We start from the raw sequence: 20109 nt of genomic DNA on the forward strand, positions 1-20109 counted from the left end.
TCATAAAACTGACCATTATGTGGTATCTAAACAAGCAAGGGACTGCTCAAAGGAGTAGCATGCATTTGGCAGTGGACCATAAACAGGGAATCATTATCTCAGTGTTTGCTATCTCTGAGTTTTGGGTAGTAAATACCAAAAAGGAGCATTCCCAGCATTGACCCCTGAGGGAATCCTCTTGTGACTGGCCTCTCTGTAAAGGTGGATTCTCCAGTTCTAACTTCCTGATTCCTGTCTGTGAGCTAGATGGTTATCCAATAGATGACATAAGGATTTCTACCTAACTTCTTGAGTTTGTCAACAATGCTCGAGTGGGGTATGGTGTCAAATTCCTTGGCTAGGTCAAGGTAGGCAGAAACCATTTTATCCTCCTCCATTGCTTTTGTGACCTTTTCAAAAAAAAGTTCACCAGGTTGAGTAGGCATGATCTGCCCTTGACAAAACCAAATTCAGTTGGGTCCAGTGTTTGGAGGTTTCCAATGTCATTATTGATTATTTCAATGATAATACTTTCCATAGCTTTGCATATGAGACCAGTGAGACTTGTAGGTCTGTAGTTTCCAGGGTCTGTATATGACCTACCTTTTTGTAAAGGGATGACTGCAGTTGTTCTCCATTCATGAGGCACAAAGCCTGTTTGGAGGCTACAGTTCAATAGCAATTCCAGACAGCCTGGCAGGTCATGTTTCATGCTATTTAGAAGGCCTCCTGGGATATTAACTGGGCCCATTGAGGCAGTATTCCTAGCCTTAGAGAGAACATTGAGGACCTGTTCCGTAATGTTAGAGCTGAATTTGCCTGCCAGTAGGTTTGCTATATATATATATATATATATATATATATATATATATATATATATATATATATATAGCAGCCCAATGTGGCCTACGCCCCAGTCATAGCACAATTACTGATCTTATTAGCTTTACTAATGCTATCAGCAACAATAAAAATAATGGCAACCTACTATCAGCACTATTCTTGGATCTGTCAAAGGCCTTTGATGCAATTTCCCATCAAAAACTTCTCAGTGAGCTCTTCTTCCCAGGTCTAACTAAATCATATCTCATCTGGTTTCATAGATGTTTCGCAAATAGACAACAATCAGTAAAATGGAAACAGGAGTTTTTATCTTTCCTTCCAGTCACAGTTGGAGTCCACAAGGATCAATACTGGGCCCACTTATGTTTAATATATATGTAAACAAAGTCCATACTGCCACAAAAAAGCAAATATAGTTCAGTATGCAGATATTGCAATCCTGATCTGCTCTACCCCAATACTATAAATCCTCCAGGAACTCACACAAGAGTCTTTCTCATCTTTCAAATCCTGGCTAGGCACTGCAGACCTTGTCATAAATGCAAGAAAGACTAAACTATTGTTCTTTTTACCAGAACAGTTTAATACTCAAAGCACACATTGTCTCCATCTAGCAATACAAAACCTGAAACTGTGACAGAAGCCAAATTAACTTGTATTACTCCTAGATGGTAAACTCAAATATGACCAACATATTCTCCAAACTATGAAAAATACACATAAAAAATAGGCTCCCTATATAGAGCAAATCAATATCTTACAGTTTCCACAAGGAAATCCATAGCAACAGCCTACCTATTCCCATTTCTGTTGTATGCATCACCTCCCTTCACTAGCGTCAACAACACCCTCAAGTCCAAAGCTGATGCATGCTATAATGAAATAGCAGCATTTGCCACATATTCATCTCATAAAACCCACCACTGCATATCCCTAAAGGAGCTAAATTGGCTAGAACTCCCAGATCAGCTCACCTACTCTTAAATCACCACTGCCCACAAACTTATCTACAAGCTAGATAGTTGCCCCTCTCTAAAAAGCATCTTATTAGCAGGCAGCAACAACAGAACACTATGCTTCAATAACAAATCACTCCTAGCTGTAAATTATTAAAAACTCTGCAGGAAACAACTTCTGTTCTTACTGTGTCTCAAACCTGTGGAGCTCCATCCCATTAGATTTAAAGCTTACAGAAAACAACAAATGCTTTAAATGTCTGATAAAACATAATCTGAAAGGTACTTGGCTCTGCTCTTGCTCTACTTCTGCATAATTTCCAATCCTGAAGAAAATACAAGCTGCAATACCTCTGACAAAATGATAGCTGCTCTGTACTAAATTCCCACATGGTAATTATTACACTTTCCCTTCTAGCTATACTGTGAACATTTAAGTGATTATTTTTCTTAACTACTTACTTCTATTTAATAACTGCGGTGGTGGTGCTGCGGTAGCGTTGTCGCCTCACAGTAAGATGTTGTCCTGTTTGATTCTCAGCTAGACCATCTTCTGTGTAGAGACATGCGTGAATGGGCATACCTTCATTGAAGGTTGTGCATCAGGGCCGGCAAATCGGCATGTAAAAATCTACTGCCAATCATTAGCAGACCGGAGTTCCGCTGTGGCGACCCCTAACTGGGAAAAGCCAAAAGACACAACAACTTACTTCTATTTAATCCTTTTTCTTCCTCATAGTGCAAATGCTTACTAATTTCAACCCAAATGTTAAATATGTGTCTCCCCTTGTTTTTTTCTTTGTATTTCTGTCTGATACAGCCTTATACAAATGCACAGGTAATCTCTTTTTTTTCTCCTGTTCCAATAGTCACAACTTATATGATACAAGGTTAGCATTAATCATCTGTTACAACTAATTATGTATACAAAACTATATCTGTAACCAAGATGAAAATATTATATACAATGTAGAAAATGAAAATATACTGTATATTGCCTAAGTATGCTAATATCGGAGCTTTTATCCCCATGCCATTGCTAAAAAAGGGTATCTATCGCAGTCTAACTTTGCTAGTCAACAAAGATAAATAAATAAATTAAATAAATCTTCTTGCACAGTAAAGATGGCTCCATTAACAATGAGCTCTGCACACAATTTTGTATTGCCTTTGAGGATGTTGACATAGCTAGAGTACCTTGTGAATGCCTTTGGACTGGGAGGCCACATTTACCCCAAATTTGACAAGGGTGGATTTTATTTGTTCTCTGAGTTGTTTGTTTAGTTTGACGAAAGTGCTTTTGTCCTGCTGGATGCTACACTTCCTAATGCTTGCCATGATTGTCTTTGTACTGTTATACAGTCTATTGATGTTGTGATTCCACCAGGGTGTTGTTTATTTAGTTAGTTCTGAACTTCCTCCTCGTAGGTATAGCTGCCTCTGTGGAGCTATAAACATGTTTGTATAGGTTTTCTATGAACAATTTTGCAAAGGCAGCAAAGTTCGTAGCATTTATGGGGGCTGGAAATTTTTGCAGGTTATCACTTAATAGTAGGAAGTTAGCCTTAGAGTACTTCCTGAACATTCCAGGGTTAGCTGGGGTTTTGTGTTTTATTTTTGCTTTAAAGGACACCATTTTGTGGTCTGGTTTTACCAGTGAAAACATTACACTAGGGTGTGTGCAACACTCTCTCATATTAGTGAGGACCAGATCCAATATGTTTGCGCCCCGGATCAGAGTATTTACAATCTGGTCCAGGGAGTTTGTGCTAACAAAATCCAGGAATCTCTGTGTCTGCATGTCTGGTGTCATATATGATTCTGAGTTAATAGTGGGGTAATTAAAACTGACCATGGATATGGTATTGAGTTGGCTGGTGAGCACTTCCAATAAGCTTAAATACTTGTTATGGGTTTCTTGGCCATAGAAGGGGACCTATAACTCTCAAGGAGTGGAATGTGATTTTTCCTATGGGGATTTGAATGTGGAGAAACTCAAGTGCATTGCTCTGTTTGACCAGCCTTGACATATTTATTTTTTATATAAATCAGGACACCTCTACATAGCTGGTCTGAAATTAAAAATCAGTTTATTGCCATTTAACTTGATTAGTGATATATAAAAAGGTTTTCTTTTTCTGCTCCCAGAATTTTTCTCTCAGAGTTAATTTTGAGGTAATGCAGTTTTAATGTGAATATAATTGTCACAGAGTGCTGAAAAGAGGATTGCATCACCTACAAAATGCATCAAAGTTGATCATTCACAGTGCTCTTATTTATGATTTTCTTCTTCCTTTTTATGTAAAACTATTTTACTCGAGATTTAGAAGCAGTACAGGAAACTACAGTGCGTTCTTAAATGTAGGCCTGTTCAGCAATAAAGATGTGGAGAAATTATTTTCATGAACGAAAACAGTGCAAGGTTTGAGTTATCCAATGCTGTAAGATAAGCTTCTGCTTAACTGTCATTTTGGACAAAGCTTAGTTCAATGCATAGAGATATAAAACATAGATTATGACCAAAATTACTTGAGGCTTAAGTGTCGGAGGATCTGATAAAAGGAAGGAAAGAGGAGTAATGAGGCTTTGCTTACTCACCTCTGTCAGAGGTGGGGGATGATGCACATCTCTGAGGGCATGTCCAATATCACAAGGGAGTGTTTGCTTCAAGGAAGGCATGGCCTTTGTATGGGGTTATACTAGATGACATACCCCCACAAAGGCATGGTGAATCCAAACTGTGCTGCTGAATATGTTCATTGAGAACAGCTAGTGTTTAAAAGCAACATCACATTCCCTGTAGAAGAAGGATGTCTGCCATTTGTTCACAGGTTGAATGAGTAGGCTGTATGTCTATTTCCTCTCAGGGGGAAAAAAGCAAAAAAAAAAAAAATAAATGGCCAGTCTGGCCGGTTGTAGGGAGGCTTGATGGTCATTGGGGATTTATAGTAGCAAGGAAAACAAAGGTCAGATGTAGACTACAGAAAACTTTGATTGTTTGTATTTTGTATTCCTCAAGCTTAAGAATTTGGTATGATCTTCCACTAGTCTGATGCCATGCTGTTCAGTGCAATTCAGTTGCACTGAAGCATTCCTTGGCCAGTTATGTTCTGCTTCCTTGTTCTTCCTGTGAAGGACTTGTTGTATGAAGAGTGCCTGGCAAACTTCAGTGACCTAGCAGTATCCTTTCTAGAATGCTTTCAATTCCCATCAGCCTCTTCGTGCACTGTGGGAACATCTTAAGTGTGCTCTTCCACAGCGCATTAGCAGTCCCCCCAGAACTTGGGAGAAGTAATGAAGGATTGCTTCTCCAAGAAATGTGTACAATCTCTCCCACAAAGTCTTAATGAATAGGTAGACTTCGCAGAGCAATATTGCTAATTGGTAATGACATTTATGGTAGTATGACACATGCATAAGATTCAATTACTTCATCCTGTATATCTTTCAACTTTGTTACTTTAAAATAAAGGGCAAAGCCAAAAATAATTTGGGACAAAGAGCCAACGGACAGGGGGATCTTTTTCCAAGAAAGGGCAGGTAGGTAACTATAAAGTTTTTGGCCTGAAGATCTTTTGGGCTTGTAGATACAAAGGTAAAATTGATCAGAGCTCCTACAGGTTTTGGTGGTGAATAGACAGAGCCTAACAATGAGATGCTGGGGCACGAGAGGGGGTTGTGCAATACAGAGTGGATGATAGTGAGTTGGGAAAGTAGTACTTGGTGAGGAATTCTAACCACTTGACAGTTTTGAGAGCAAGACAATGATGAGATTTAGGTGGAAGGCGTGAAGCAAACCTGACAGTTTTATTATAAGCAGCCTGACAGTTTTATTATAAGCAGTTTCAAGAGAAGATTGGATTATAGGTTTATTAGTATTTGTGCACCATTAAACAGATTTGGTAGGAGATCAGCATGAGCAAGAGCAAGTCTGTTTCTGGTCTGGTACTTTTACAATGCATCACTGAATATGGGATATACACAAGGGTGATACCACAGTCTACACAACTGTACATTTCAGTTTGCTACAGAAGGCTCCATGCAGGCATCATAATGAAATAGTCTGAGCTCTGATTTTTCTACAAGGTCAAGTAGGAGACAAGTTTTTGAATGGATATGTACAAAATGCTGGCAAGAAAGTTGCTATAGTGTGGTACTTGTTCAGGCCCTGTAAAGGTACACTAACACGGCTGAATGGGTTTATCTTTGCAAGCTACTTTTAAACCAAAATTTATGCAGTCCCAGAGTCAGAATAATTATGTTGAGGATCTGTCACTAGCCATTATTTGTGGGGTTTTCTATATAAATTGCCATTTTTTTGTGTGTTTTACATAATTGTAACATTAAACAGATTGTCATTATGGCATGCCTGCAGGTCTGCATTACAGCTTTTGCTTTTTGCCACATTGTTTTCACCAGTGCACGTGCCAGTCCTCTATAGGAAAATTTAGTATGTAATATTAGAAAAGAGGCAGAATGTATATGTCTGACATCAATGATTTAGGTGCAACTAAGAATCTGTGTTGTAGGGCTGGTCTGAAGGAGGAATACCAACCAAGTAGCAAGAGGCTTGCTATCTTTTCTAGAAATAGAAGTGCAAAGTCTTTATACCACTTTGCCTGTCTCTGGTAGACATGACCAGATTAATAATAGATTGTCAGTCACTACAGGGTTGTTGACAGGTGTCCCCGGTGGGGAGTGGAGACAGAAGCTTGTACATTTTGCACTGATTTCATTACATATCGTGCAGTGGGAAATTCGGGTAGGGTATGCTCAACATAAAATAAGTTTAGGTCAAGCAGTTTAAAATATAATCACTGAACTCTAAAATCACAAAATGCTCTCCATGAACAAGGTTTTGCCATTTTTTCCCCCTCCACTGTCTGCGTGTCATTATCAAATGACTTAAACAGTGCGCACATGATGAAAGATCTGTTCTTTGGTGTGAGTGAGAGAGGAAATTCAAAAAGATTAACAAAACATTTGCATTTGCATGCTGTTGTTCTTGTTTAACTACTTTGCAACTCACTTTCCTTGGAAACATTGAATAAATAATGATTAATATGATTTGCCTTCAGAAGTCTCGTTTGCATGCCTTTTAGTACTTGCTTTCATTTGATAGCATTACAGATAATGAGCTGTTCTGAAAAAATAGATAAAATGTTTAAAGAAAATATTTAGATCATCAAAATGCTATTAGATATAGCTTATTCTCACATATTCTCACATGTGCATGTCTGCACAGACTTTTGTACCATGCGGATTTCAACATGCTTTCTCTTTTTGATAAGACAGCCTGCCACATTAATTTGATATTTAAAATATTAATTTTTATGTATGCATGTAGTACTGTACTTGTTTCATTTTCTATAAGGCATCACCATAATTAAAAAAAAATTGCAATAACCATATCATATATCCAGGCCTTAGTTATCATTTTGTTATTTGTTAAAAAAAGAAAAAAGTGGGTACAACATGGAAAATGTGTGTTTGGTAAGAATTTTTTTTAGGTAAGTGCTAGTGCAGATTCTTTTCAGCTCAACAGAACTCAAGTATGTATGGCCTGTTTTCAAGAGATGGCAAGTAATTATGTTATTAATAAATGTTGGTATTCAATATGAGAATTACACAAAGGGACTTACCGTCCAACTGCTTTTTTTTTTTTATAAACAGGAAAAAGAAGATGACAAATCTGATGCGTCAAGTGCCCAGCAACAGAAAAGCCCACAAGGATTAAGTGACACAGGCTATTCTTCTGATGGAATATCAGGTTCACTGGGAGAGATTCCAAGTTTCATTCCAACTGATGAGAAGGACTTGCTTAAAGAGCCTTCAAAAACTGATTCAGTTTATCAGGAAAGTAGTCCTACTAGTCCATCTGATCTAGCCAAGTTAGAAAGCACTGTCCTTTCAATATTGGAGGCCCAAGCAAATAATATAGCTAGTGAAACATCAGGGAAGAGTAAAGATATTTACAATGCATATGGAGAACAAATGAAGGACCACCACAGGCCAAGGACGCTGCCCATAACTCCAGAATCCTGTAGCTCTGATGAAGAACTTGAAGATATTCAGGAAGAAGATGAAGATGCACTTGAAGATGAAGGCCTAGAAATCACAACTCATAGGAAAAGTCACAGAGGAAGCATTGATTCTTCTGAGGACTTATCAGAAAGACAAAGGCATGATTCAGTAGATGATAGCAGTGAAAGTGAGCACTCACCATTTCCTCAGAGGAGGAGGAAGGCTAGTGTGGGATCATCAAGCAGCGATGACTCTAAAAGAGAAGACAGTCAGGGTTCTGGTGATGATGAAGATTTCATTCGAAAACAGATCATTGAAATGAGTGCAGATGAAGATGCTTCAGGATCTGAGGAAGAAGACTATATCAGAAATCAGATAAAGGAGATAAGTGGAAGGGAGAGATCAAAGACAGATGATGGTAAAGTGAAAGGAAAGGGTTCAGGAGTAAAATACAGGCGGTTTACTAGGAAAAATATTCCATGTTATGATGATGACCAAGGCAGAAGGCACTCATGGCATGACGAGGATGAAGAAACATTTGATGAAAGCCCTGACCCCAAATACCGGGAGACCAAAAGTCAAGATAATGAAGAGCTGTCTGTCACTAGTGGAGGAGGACTTAGACGTTTCAAGACAATAGAGCTAAATAGCACTGTTGAAAATACATATACTGAGGAACCAGAGAAGAAACTAACTACATTATATTTTGATGAGGAACCAGAGTTAGAGATGGAGAGTCTTACTGATTCTCCAGAAGATAGATCAAGAGGTGAAGGGTCATCTAGTCTCCATGCATCCAGTTTTACTCCTGGTACATCACCTACATCAGTATCATCACTCGATGAAGACAGTGATAGTAGTCCTAGTCACAAAAAAGCATCAGATGAAAGCAAACAGAGAAAGGCAAGGCACAGAGCACATGGTCCAGTTCTACCTACTATTGAAGACTCTTCAGAAGAAGAGGAGCTTCGTGAGGAGGAAGAACTTCTTAGAGAGCAAGAAAAACTACGTGAACTAGATCAGCAACAACGGAAAAGTTCTAGTAAAAAATCTAAAAAAGATAAAGATGAACTGAGGGCTCAGCGAAGAAGGGAACGTCCCAAGACTCCCCCAAGTAATCTTTCACCTATTGAAGATGCATCACCAACAGAAGAATTACGTCAGGCTGCAGAAATGGAAGAATTACACAGATCATCTTGCTCTGAGTATTCACCAAGTATTGAATCTGAACCAGAAGGATTCGAAATTAGCCCTGACAAAATTAAAGAAGTGCGGAAGGTTTACAAACTGCCTACATCTGTCTCTCTATACTCTCCAACAGATGAAAAGCCTTTCAGCATCTTCATTGATGATGTTATAGATGACCAGAAGCCATTAAAAAGTGCAGAAGAGGTGTATGAAGAAATGATAGCTAAAGCAAAGCAGCATCAAGGTCAGAAAGACACGGATGATGTATTTGAAAAAGAACCATTGTATGGAGGCATGCTAATAGAAGATTATATTTATGAATCATTAGTAGAAGATACATACAATGGGACATTGGAAAGCACATTTCTTGAAACAGAACAGGAAATGCATTCTGAGTTATTTCAAGACCTAAAACAAACATATTCATGCTCAAAACAATTATTTGATGACATTTCACGGAAAGGTGAACATTTACCTTTTTATCACACACAGCCTTCTGATTTAACACTTTACACACAAGAAAATGAATCTTATCAATATGTTGTACAAGAACGTCATGCTGTAATAACAGTGGATGATACCATATCTACTATTAAAGAAGAAAAGCAGTTGCTAGATGCAGATGCTGCATATGAAGAGCTGATGAAGAGGCAACAGACAGCGCTCACTCCTGGAACCAGTCCCACCCAACCTACCTTAGGGTTAGAATCCCATTCAGTTGTGCCATCTACAGATGCAGTTTGTTTAGATGACAGTAAATCAGAAACTCCCTTCTCCTTAACAGATGTAATTTGCAAAGATTCCATTACAATGTCACTGGGAGGCCCTGCTACCAATACAACCCTTTCTATACCCGATGTGAAAGTGACACAGCATTTTACAACTGAAGATGTTGAAGATGAATACATAAGTGAATATGCCAGGGAATCGGTAGAAACATCAGAGCCCGATATTTCACCTTCATCAGAATCTGAAGAATTCATTATGATAGATGGTACACAGTCAATTAAACCTATAACTTCTGAAATATCTACAACTGAACGTAATATTCCAGATAAGGACTCATCATTAGGTACTGTGGTGGATTTAACATCAGATACCATGGCAGAAGACACTTCAGCTAAGGCTGCATCATTAAACATGTTAAAACATGCAAATCAGGAAGATATTGCCCAGTCTAAGAGTAAAGAATCTGAATCTACCACCCCATTTGTGCCATTTGTGGTTACAGTAACAGAGAAATCCATACCAATTGTATCAGAAAGTGCTGTTGCTTTTGATATAGTCACTGCAGTTGATGCATCTGATCTTTATACTCCAACAACATTAAGCATGTCTCATGTTATTATCTCTTTACCCCAAGATGTAGATGCCACCAAAGAAAGTGACATGACTGTGGCACAAGATTCAATAAGCAAATCTGAATGCATTGACTCTAGATCATTTTCTACATCTGACTATGCAGAACTACATACAGTTCTAGAGACATCTGTATCAGGTCGAAGCAACATTTCTGTCACTGAGGAGTATGCAGCACATAAAATTCCAGAAATACCTCCTTCATCTGCCACGCAACCAGTGATATTCTCCACAGTATTTACAACAGAGTCAGCAGTTATTACTTGTGCTGCCACTAAGCCAACATCTCCACCCTCAATTACATCGAAAGTGTTCTCGTTTTTTAGAAGTTCTTCTTCAGAGTATAAAGATTCACAGATCCAGCCTGTTTCTTCCCAACCTCCTCTTCCTCCTCCCCCACCTCCTCCTCCACCGTTACCACCTCCAGTCTTGCCAAAACCTGTAATCTATCCCAGGAAGAAGCTTCCTGTCAGTGCCTCCACAACCACATCAACAGTGGCTGCAGGTGCTGTCATGGACATCACTCCACCTGTGAGGACACCAGTAACCTCTGCCAGTAAAGTTTCCAGTGTAACACCTCCACCAATTCCTCCAAAGCCAGCTTCTATTCCGGCAGGACTAATGTTTAGCCACAGACCAGGGGATCCCGTTAAACCTCCAGTTGCTCCAAAACCAAGCCATCTTCCTGTTTCTGCTCATAAACCCACAGAGTCACATTCAAAACCTCATATATCAACTTCTGCCATGACTTTAAATCTGATTTCAGCAGAATGTAGTCTGATTTCTCCAACCTCCCCAACTTCTCCACATTCCAATAAATCATCACCAAGATTGTCTAGACCTTGTCAGGAAACATATGTTGTAATCACATTACCATCTGAACCAGGAACTCCAACTGATGGTATTACTAGTCAGACATCATTTAGTCAGACTTTCATATCAGACTCAAAGCAGTATATATCTCAGAGGTTTCCCCCCACAACGGATTTTGTGCAGCCTGACGATACTCTTCAGCATGTAGATGTAATTGATTATGACAGATTTGTTACAGGCACACATACTTCATCAGTTCCATATGCATATGAATCTGCACTTCCATCAACACCTGCTTATGCAACTCAGGTTATACCAACAGAGGTAGCAAGAACTACTGTATCAGTTCATGATTGTTTGCAAAACAGAGAGCTAGCCAGTTCTGGATTAAGCATAACTTCAGAACATCCAGCCACAGAATATAAACCTCAAGAAGAAGGGAAAAGGCATTATCCTGTTGATGTGATAGATCTCCGCACATTGTCAAAGTTTGATGAGGATCTGACAGATCGAGGTATTGATTTGTCTGCATCTCTTGTTGAAGCAAAACGACAAACAGTAACAAGTGAGAGTAATGGACGGCAGATAACTGCTGTACCTCAAACCATTGTGAATCTTAGCACTGGAGCACTACCTTTAACTTCCTTACCAGTGGTTGCACAAACTGTGACCCTAGTAACCTGTTCAACTACTCTAACATATAGTACAGTTACAACAACAACAGTTGACCTTGGACACGCAATGTCAGAACCACTGCAGCTAACAGCATCAAAGTATGCTGATTTGAAAACCCACTCAACATATAGTGCAGGAGAAAGTTTTGCAGATAAAGAAATCCGAGAAGAAATCCCTATAAATTTGTCATTTGACACAGCTATGCATGCATTATCAACTATAAGTAGCACAATGCCTGTCACCTGTGCCCCTGTTTATGTCACTGATGGATGGAATGCTCTTTCCAGCTCCTCTGGAACACTTCAGAATGGAGCTGTAGACTTAAGTACTACAAAGGTTCACAGAGCAGTGACTAAACTAGACGATTCATTAGGAGTTCTTACAACTGTTTTAGAAGATGAGGAAAAACCTGTTGACCTAACTGCTGGGAGGAAAGCAGTGTGTTGCGATGTAGTGTATAAACTCCCTTTTGGAACAAGTTGTACAACATTACAGCCTGCAACATCTCTCCCAGAGGACCGCTTTGGTTACAGAGATGACCATTATCAGTACGGCCGATCAGGTTCGTATGGTTACAGAGGACTAGGGCATATGAAGTCTTCTATGTCTGATACAAATCTGGCAGATGCTGGACTGCATCTTTACAAAACCAAGAATGCACTGGATTATTCTTTGGGACTGCCAGAAGCAGCAGTAGATCTTACATCTGGCAAGGTAACTGCAGGTCAGTATGTCCCAGCAACCAATAGCTATTATGAAATGCCACCATTCATATCATGTTAATTTATTTATGAGCATTTATGTGTTCATTTTTTAAACTTTCTTTTGGCTTTGGGGCAGTGGCATTATGATTTTTTTTTCTATTTTTGTTTCCTAACAGGTGCTTGCATGTACTGCATGTTTTAGCTTGTTTGCTCCGCATCTTTTTTAAAGTGCTAACCTGAAGATTTGCATGCAAGCATGTGTTTTAAAAATCATCACGCTTGGATGTCTATCACAACACACAGAAACATTGTTTGGGAAATTGGCTATAACTATGACCATATAATTGCAGGTGAAGCAATGGACTACTCAAGCAAGACTACTGGCCTCTATCCAGAAATGCGGCAGGTGATATCTGGCATTGGTAGTACTGCTCCACAATATTCTCTTTCAAGAATGGTTCCCTCTCTAGGGTCCCAGTATGGTACTGGAAGTGTTTTACGATCATCTAATGGTGTTGTATATTCTTCTGTCGCTGCTCCTATCCCATCTACTTTTGCAATCACTACACAGCCTGGGTCAATTTTCAACACCACTGTTCAGGATTTAGGTACTCTCTATACTAGTGACACAGTTTGCTCTTTATCGTCTTTGCAGCAAAGCCAGCCACTGCCCAGGCCATTCGATTTTTTGGCTACTGTAGCACATGAAAAAGAAACGATATCCACTAGTCCTGATGCTAGTTTGCATACTGTAACCCTTGATACCATAGCCACAATAGAGAGTGGAGTGATGCCTTCATTTACAGTGGTCTCAGAAGCGTATCTTAATTCTACAACTGAAGCTATTTCTATATCTGAAGAAAATAAGCAACAGCAGCTTGACATGGAACGTGAGTTTCTGGAGCTAGAAAAGCTTAAACAACAGCGTTTAGCTGAAGAATTAGAATGGGAAAGGCAAGAGATCCAGAGGTTTAGAGAACAAGAAACACTTATAGTACAAAAGCGACTTGAAGAGTTGCAGTCCATGAAGCAGCAAATTCTCATGCAGCAGGAAGAGGAGCGTCAGGCTCAGTACATGATGCAACAAGAAACATTCGCCCAACAGCAGATTCATCTTGAGCAAATTCAGCAGTTACAGCAGCAATTACAGCAGCAACTTGAAGAGCAAAAAAATTGCCATTTGTATCAATATGGCTATGACGCTTCAGCTACATCTTCTCCACAAACGTCTACAGAGCAAGTAATTTTTGATGCTCAATTCACAGCTGGAGAGAATGGGCAGTACTGGGCAGGAGAATGTGTAACCACAACAACCTCTGCTGTTCTGGGAATTGAAATGCCTGCAAATCACACATGGTACACAGTTCAGCCAGATGGTGTGACACCTTATATTTCTCGAGCTGGTATGCCAACATCCCTTTCAGAGATGTCATTGAAAGAGGCTGATATGAGAGAAGAGTCACAACTGAAAAAAAGATGTTCAATGCCAAGGTTGCGTGATCAGTATGAAGAGCTTGATAATCATGATGATGGGGAACAAAGATCATATAAAAAGATAGTTGACAGTGGAATACAGACTGATGATGAGGATGAAACTGAACGCAGCTATTCACCAAGAAGACGAAGAACAAAAAAGAGTGTTGACACAAGTGTACAAACTGACGATGAAGATCAGGAAGATTGGGATATTCCTAGCAGGACCAGGAGGCGATCACGTGTGAGTAAATATGCTGACTCCAGTGCTGAGGCAGATAAGGCAAAGCACTTTTCCAAAGTGTCAAGTATTGCTGTGCAAACAGTGTCAGAAATGTCTGTACAGACTGACTCTTTTGGTACTATAAGGACACCATCTATACGTGCCAGAATGGATGCCAAAGTAGAAATAATAAAGCATATTTCTGCTCCAGAGAAGACATATAAAAAAGAAAGTCTGGGCTGTCAAACTGAAGTGGACTCAGATACACAAAGCCCACCCTATTTTTCAGCTACATCTCCACAGAAAGAGAAAAAACGTCCAACACCATTAGAAATAGGATATTCTTCTCACCTACGTGCAGACTCATCACTGCAAGTTGTTCCATCCCCTCCAAAATCACCTAAAGTTCTTTACTCGCCTATATCACCTCTTTCTCCAACTAACACCGTAGAAACTGTTTTTGTATCTTATGAGAAATCAAATAGTGGTGAAAGTAGTCCTCAAAAAGCATTGACATCCGAAGTACCTAAGATTCCTCCACCAAGCCCAAAGTCAATGAAAGTAATCCAACGATCTTTGTCTGATCCAAAGCCATTGAGTCCAACAGCAGAAGAGAGTTCCAGAACACATTTTCAGTACTCTGATGGATATACGGTAAGATACAAGTCTTTGTTTTGGTTATGATTGTAGAGTGTCTGTTATTGCAGTGTCACTGTATATTATGTAAATATGCGTCTCATAATTTTTGAAAATGTGTATTATTTCTTTTAAATAAGCCTATACAAATATGGGAAGCACATTAGCACAGTGAGTAGCACTGCTGCCTTACAGCAAGTGTTCCTCCCTTTCACTTCTTTAGTGAAGTGCCTTTTGTTCTCAGGGGTTCTCCTAAATCCCTAAGAAATACATTAGGTAGATCAGCAACTCTTAAATTGTCCTGTGTGTGTGGGGAGGGGTGTAATGTGGGGGTGTAATATGGAAGAAAGGCCTGAAAATCAACTTCTGTTTCTTACTTTCCTAGTAATCTATGGAAGGTGGTAGTCATTCATTGGGTCAGTGCAGGACATGGTATGTTATTACTAATGCAAAAAAAAAAATTCTCCAATCTCAAGTTGCCTATCCAGAGAAATATATCAATAGATGAACATAATGTCATCATGGTATTCCAAAAATAGTAATTTCTGGATACATTTCTCCTCCTCATACACAGCACTACACTCATTACTTTTAATGTTGAAATAGAGAAAGCTAAAGAATACCAGTTCACTGTTATAGAAACATTTAATTTGCAAATCAAGACTGCAGTATGTTCATCTGTTCTGGACAAAGAATTTAAAAAGATTTGTCCAACTGTATATTTTTGGATAAATGTGGCTTTACTTGTCAGTGATATACACAGGACATTGTTAAAAATATTCCCTTGTCTTACTACACTAACAAACGTAAACAATATTCCCTTGTTAACCGTCAATCTACTGGAAGAAATTATGGACAAACCAAGATGGCCATAACTATTTACCCATCTGACCCCAATTCATTTTCACTATGATCTGTTACCCTTCTAGAATCATAATCATCCATCACATTAGGAATGTGCATCTCCATTAGATTACAGTATAAAGCAAAACCAAAAAGGGCTTCCATCTTTCACCATCACTTTTTTCACAGATGAGCAGTCTTTTAGCTCAATTTTTCTGAGACGGTTTGTTTATTTAAGAGATCCAGATATAAAGGGTGGCATATGAAGCAATGTTGTTTAGAGACATCTTTCTGGTTTTCCTCATTAATATACTTCTTTTCAATAAGTACTGCTTCATTAGTTGCTACCTTACCTAACTTCAGATTATCTCCCTGAATATTTTATCCATAAATCTTCAAGGTCTACTACTGCAGTTTCCCCTCCAGCCCCCAAGCACTACTCAGGCCCTAGTCCTCCCCCACTGGTAACATGACTCATCAGTCTACTGTCAGCAGATTTCTGGCCAGTCTGATCGCTTTAAGTGCTCTAAGTCAGTATAGCAACTGAATTATGTTTACCAACTGTTCTCTACTTCATACCTCTACAGCAACACATCAGCAGCAGCACACTAAAAGACCCATAACATATGCTGAGGCTGTAAAGAAAAATTTGCCAAAATCTTGTAGAACTCACTAAAATATCCTAGCCTTCATCACACAAGGCCCCACCTACTCCTTCTGCCCTCAGGCATATTGCAGATACACAGAGCTCACCCATAAGTCATCAGGAAAGCAGGCCTAAGTCCATTAGTCCCACTAAGTTTGCTTTCACACAAGGATATATTTTAGTCATGATTCTAAATTTAGGCATACAGCCTCCACACTCAGCAGAATGGACAAGAACAGGGTGACTGTTGTTTGTTCAGTGCCAGGATCTGTGATGTTGCAACGGCCCTAAGGTCCCATAAGCCAAATAAATATGACTACAACCTACTGGTGCCCCATATGAGAGTAAGTGATCTGTGGAGCTCTACCAAGAGGGACATGCAGAGAGACATGATATAACTTCGTATGCATGTGTTAGAGGCAGGAAAGGCACTGGTCTTGAGTTGTATCTTGCCTTCTCCAAGAATAATGCCTAGATAAGAAGGCAAGATAGTTGGCTTTAAAATTGGCCGAGTAATGTTATTTTAAGGGGATCCAGTATGTGTCAGCATGAGATGACATGGTATATAACACTTTCTGCTTTACCAGGGATAGCTTGCACCTGTCATACCAGGGCTTCCACATACTGGCTAAAGTTTTTGCTGGCTCTATAGTGCCTTTTTATGCATATTTTCCTAATGGACATTCCTAGACAGAAAACTCAAACTCAAATTTGGACAGCATCAATGATAGGAGTCTAAATAGAAAGATGCCAGAACTTGAGGCCCACCTTCACCTTGAACACATTCATGTTTATGTAGTTTTTGAGACATGGTTCAGTGCAATGACAGTGTTCCCTCTTTACCCGGGTTTAGCACTTCACAAAGTTGGGTAACTTTACATATGGCTCTAACCTGGTGCTCCAAAGATCCAAATCACACTTAAATCCAACTATCATTTCATTGCTAGTTACAGATCAATGTCACACAAAGATCACATAACTTATCTCAACATCATGAATATGAAACCAAATACCTGCATACCAGGGGACTTCAATTACCCCGGTATTGATTGGCAAATTTACACCTCTAAAAACAGATATGCTAACCATTTTTTAGGCTTCATTAATACCAATGCAGTGGCCCAAATTGTAAAACTACCCACTAGAGGTTCTAATATTCTTGATTCCTTAACGGCCCAGCTCCCCCTGCACCCCACCTCTCATTTCCTTATCTCTAGTTAAATCTGACCACAAATCAGTCATATTCTCTGTCAGGCCTAGTGGTACCACTCCACCACCATATGATTCCATCTTTAGGGAATTCTCTAAAGCAAATCTGCTTCATCTTGTAGAAAATCTAAGCAAAATTACCAATAATCCCTTGCAAATGGTCCCAAATGAGAGGTCTGCCACATTTACCTCTGACTTCTACCAGCACCTTAATAGCTGTAGAGAAAAGTCAGTAGCCTTTCACCATAGATGTGATGATAAATTCAGGAATAAGCCTCTCTGGTGCAACTTCTGTATTAATAAACTGTACAACAAAAGAAGGAAAATAACAAAAAGAAGCAAGAAATCCCTGTCTTCTTACATCATAATGACACTGGAGCAAGGAACTTAAAAACACTATTAAAAAATATAAAGCAGAGAGTGATGTCCCCCACATAAAACCCGGGTCTGTAATTAAGGAACCTCAATCCTCACCACTGACTCTAGTGTGGGAACATCACGGAAAACACCAGAGCACAGAACACACGAGTAAAATTCTGCAATTTCCTTTAAGAGCACAACAAGAACATGCTCTTTTTCCTGGGAATGGAGTATATACCTCGCTCCCAAATGTAATCCCTTATCATGCACTTCTAAGCAATGTGTTCCAGTTTAAGATCTCTGACTGACTCACACTCAAAATAAGTTTAAATCTCACACACTCAAACACTTATGGGAAGCCTGACAAAGATTTCCAGCTGTGTCTCCTCCCCAATACAAATGACAATGCTGCCACCAGTCATACAGGTCTACATGCCCTCCAAAAGATGATCAGTTATTAAAAATTAAATATCAAAATAAATGATAGCTATGACCAGAAGCAGACAGGCATTCGCTGTGACCTGGAGAGTATCAAACAGGTATAAGCACTCTTTAATCTCTAAAGAACACACTGATTGTCCAGCCACAATGTAAAGTAATGAAAAACAGAAATGGTTACAAGAATGTAAATCAATAACTTTCAATAAACACCAGAATTCAATCACCAGAAATATACAATTAAACTTTAGGATAGAAGTCCATCAGCTTAGAAAAACTCTATCTAAATAATTAAACTTTCCTAATATAACTATAGAATACTGTCCTTGATATAATCTAAAACATAACAGCAAGGCAAAGTCAAGCTTACAGTATTTGGTGAGTCCTTTCTGGGTATGAACTGCACAGCACTGTGACTGCAACTCTTCACTTATTGCTCAGCATCTGACTTCAGCAGTTTATTTTATACTTCAGGTTAACAGTTTTAACTGTCTTATTTTAAAAATAACAGTCAGCTGTTTAAAAATGTTCTTTTTCCTGTCAATCATCTATTGAAATACTCACCTAGCAGCCAAGAACATTCTAATGACATCACCTACTGTTCAGCTAATTCTCTACAGACAGTTTGTATTTTAGAATCTCCCTCCCAAACATGTGCAACTAGAAGTGTATCAAAACTCTGACAGATTCTTTAAACATTTTGTATAAGCAGTGAGATATTCAACATTTTAAAAAACTTTATTTACATTTTCATAATTAGACATGCTGACATACAAGTTAATCTGAGAATATACACAAATCTCCTGCCAGACATAACACAGATGACATTGTTTTCATTTTCTTCACAGAGTAAGAACATTATTTTCCTTCAGATTCTAAATTAAGCAACATTTTTTTCTTCAGTTATGTCAGAAAATTAAGGAATAATGTCCAACAATACACTGAGCTCATCCATAATATCACCTATTTGACTCCAAGGATCTAGCTAATATGTGGGTATACAGATTTTGTGCCAACTTTGCCCCCATCTACATTGTTGCCCCCACTGTACTGAGAATTTAGTTTTCTCTGAAATCACTTTTGAAACAAGTCTTAGAATCCCTATCAAAGGCTAAAAATAATACTTCCATAGAACCGGACAATATAACAGTCTGCATTTTCATTCATCCAAGTATGCACTCTGAGCCTCTACATAAACAATCAGCTTCAGCCTGTCTGCAGGGTTTGTTCCTGATAACGTGGAGAACAGCTATTGTGACTTCACTACACAAGAGTGGTTCTTTTATAGACCTGGGTAATTCTAGATCCATCAGCCTCACCAGCCTTGTATGCAAAGTCGTGGAACGTGTCATAGCAGAACACATTTATGCAGACATAGTCAACTTAACTGATCAATTTGGATTTGTGAAGGGCAGATCCTGTCTCCTGAACCTAGTAAGCTTCATTGAAAAGTTTGCAGGGGCTGTCGACAGTGATCATTCCCTGCACACTGTTTATCTTGACCTGCCCAAGACTTTTCAAACTATCAGCATACAGTTGTTACTGAAAAATTAGACAAACTCAATGTAAATCCCTACATTGTCCATTGTATTTCAAATTGGCTATCCAACAGATCCCAGTTTGTGAAAATTGCTGATTCCCTTTCTGAATATAAAATTGTAACCAGTGGGTTGCCACCAGGATCATTTCAAGGTTATCTCCAGTTTTTCATCTGTTTTGCAAACATCCAAGCCAATATCA

The 20109-nt window shown here is 39.0% G+C and overlaps 1 protein-coding gene across 2 annotated transcripts in view; it reads left to right on the forward strand.

The window, feature by feature from the left end:
* PCLO (piccolo presynaptic cytomatrix protein) overlaps positions 1 to 20109 on the forward strand; it is a 2606742-nt gene that overhangs the window by 822552 nt on the left and 1764081 nt on the right. For both annotated transcript variants that reach the window (XM_044088356.1, XM_044088355.1), the window contains exons 4-5: positions 7452 to 12561; positions 12892 to 14891. In XM_044088356.1, the coding sequence (XP_043944291.1) occupies positions 7452 to 12561; positions 12892 to 14891 (7110 nt within the window). The remainder of the gene's footprint in view (positions 1 to 7451; positions 12562 to 12891; positions 14892 to 20109) is intronic.

This window comes from Protopterus annectens, chromosome 11.part0, assembly GCF_019279795.1.
Source record: "Protopterus annectens isolate FY-2018-M chromosome 11.part0, PAN1.0, whole genome shotgun sequence".
NCBI lineage: Eukaryota > Metazoa > Chordata > Ceratodontiformes > Protopteridae > Protopterus > Protopterus annectens.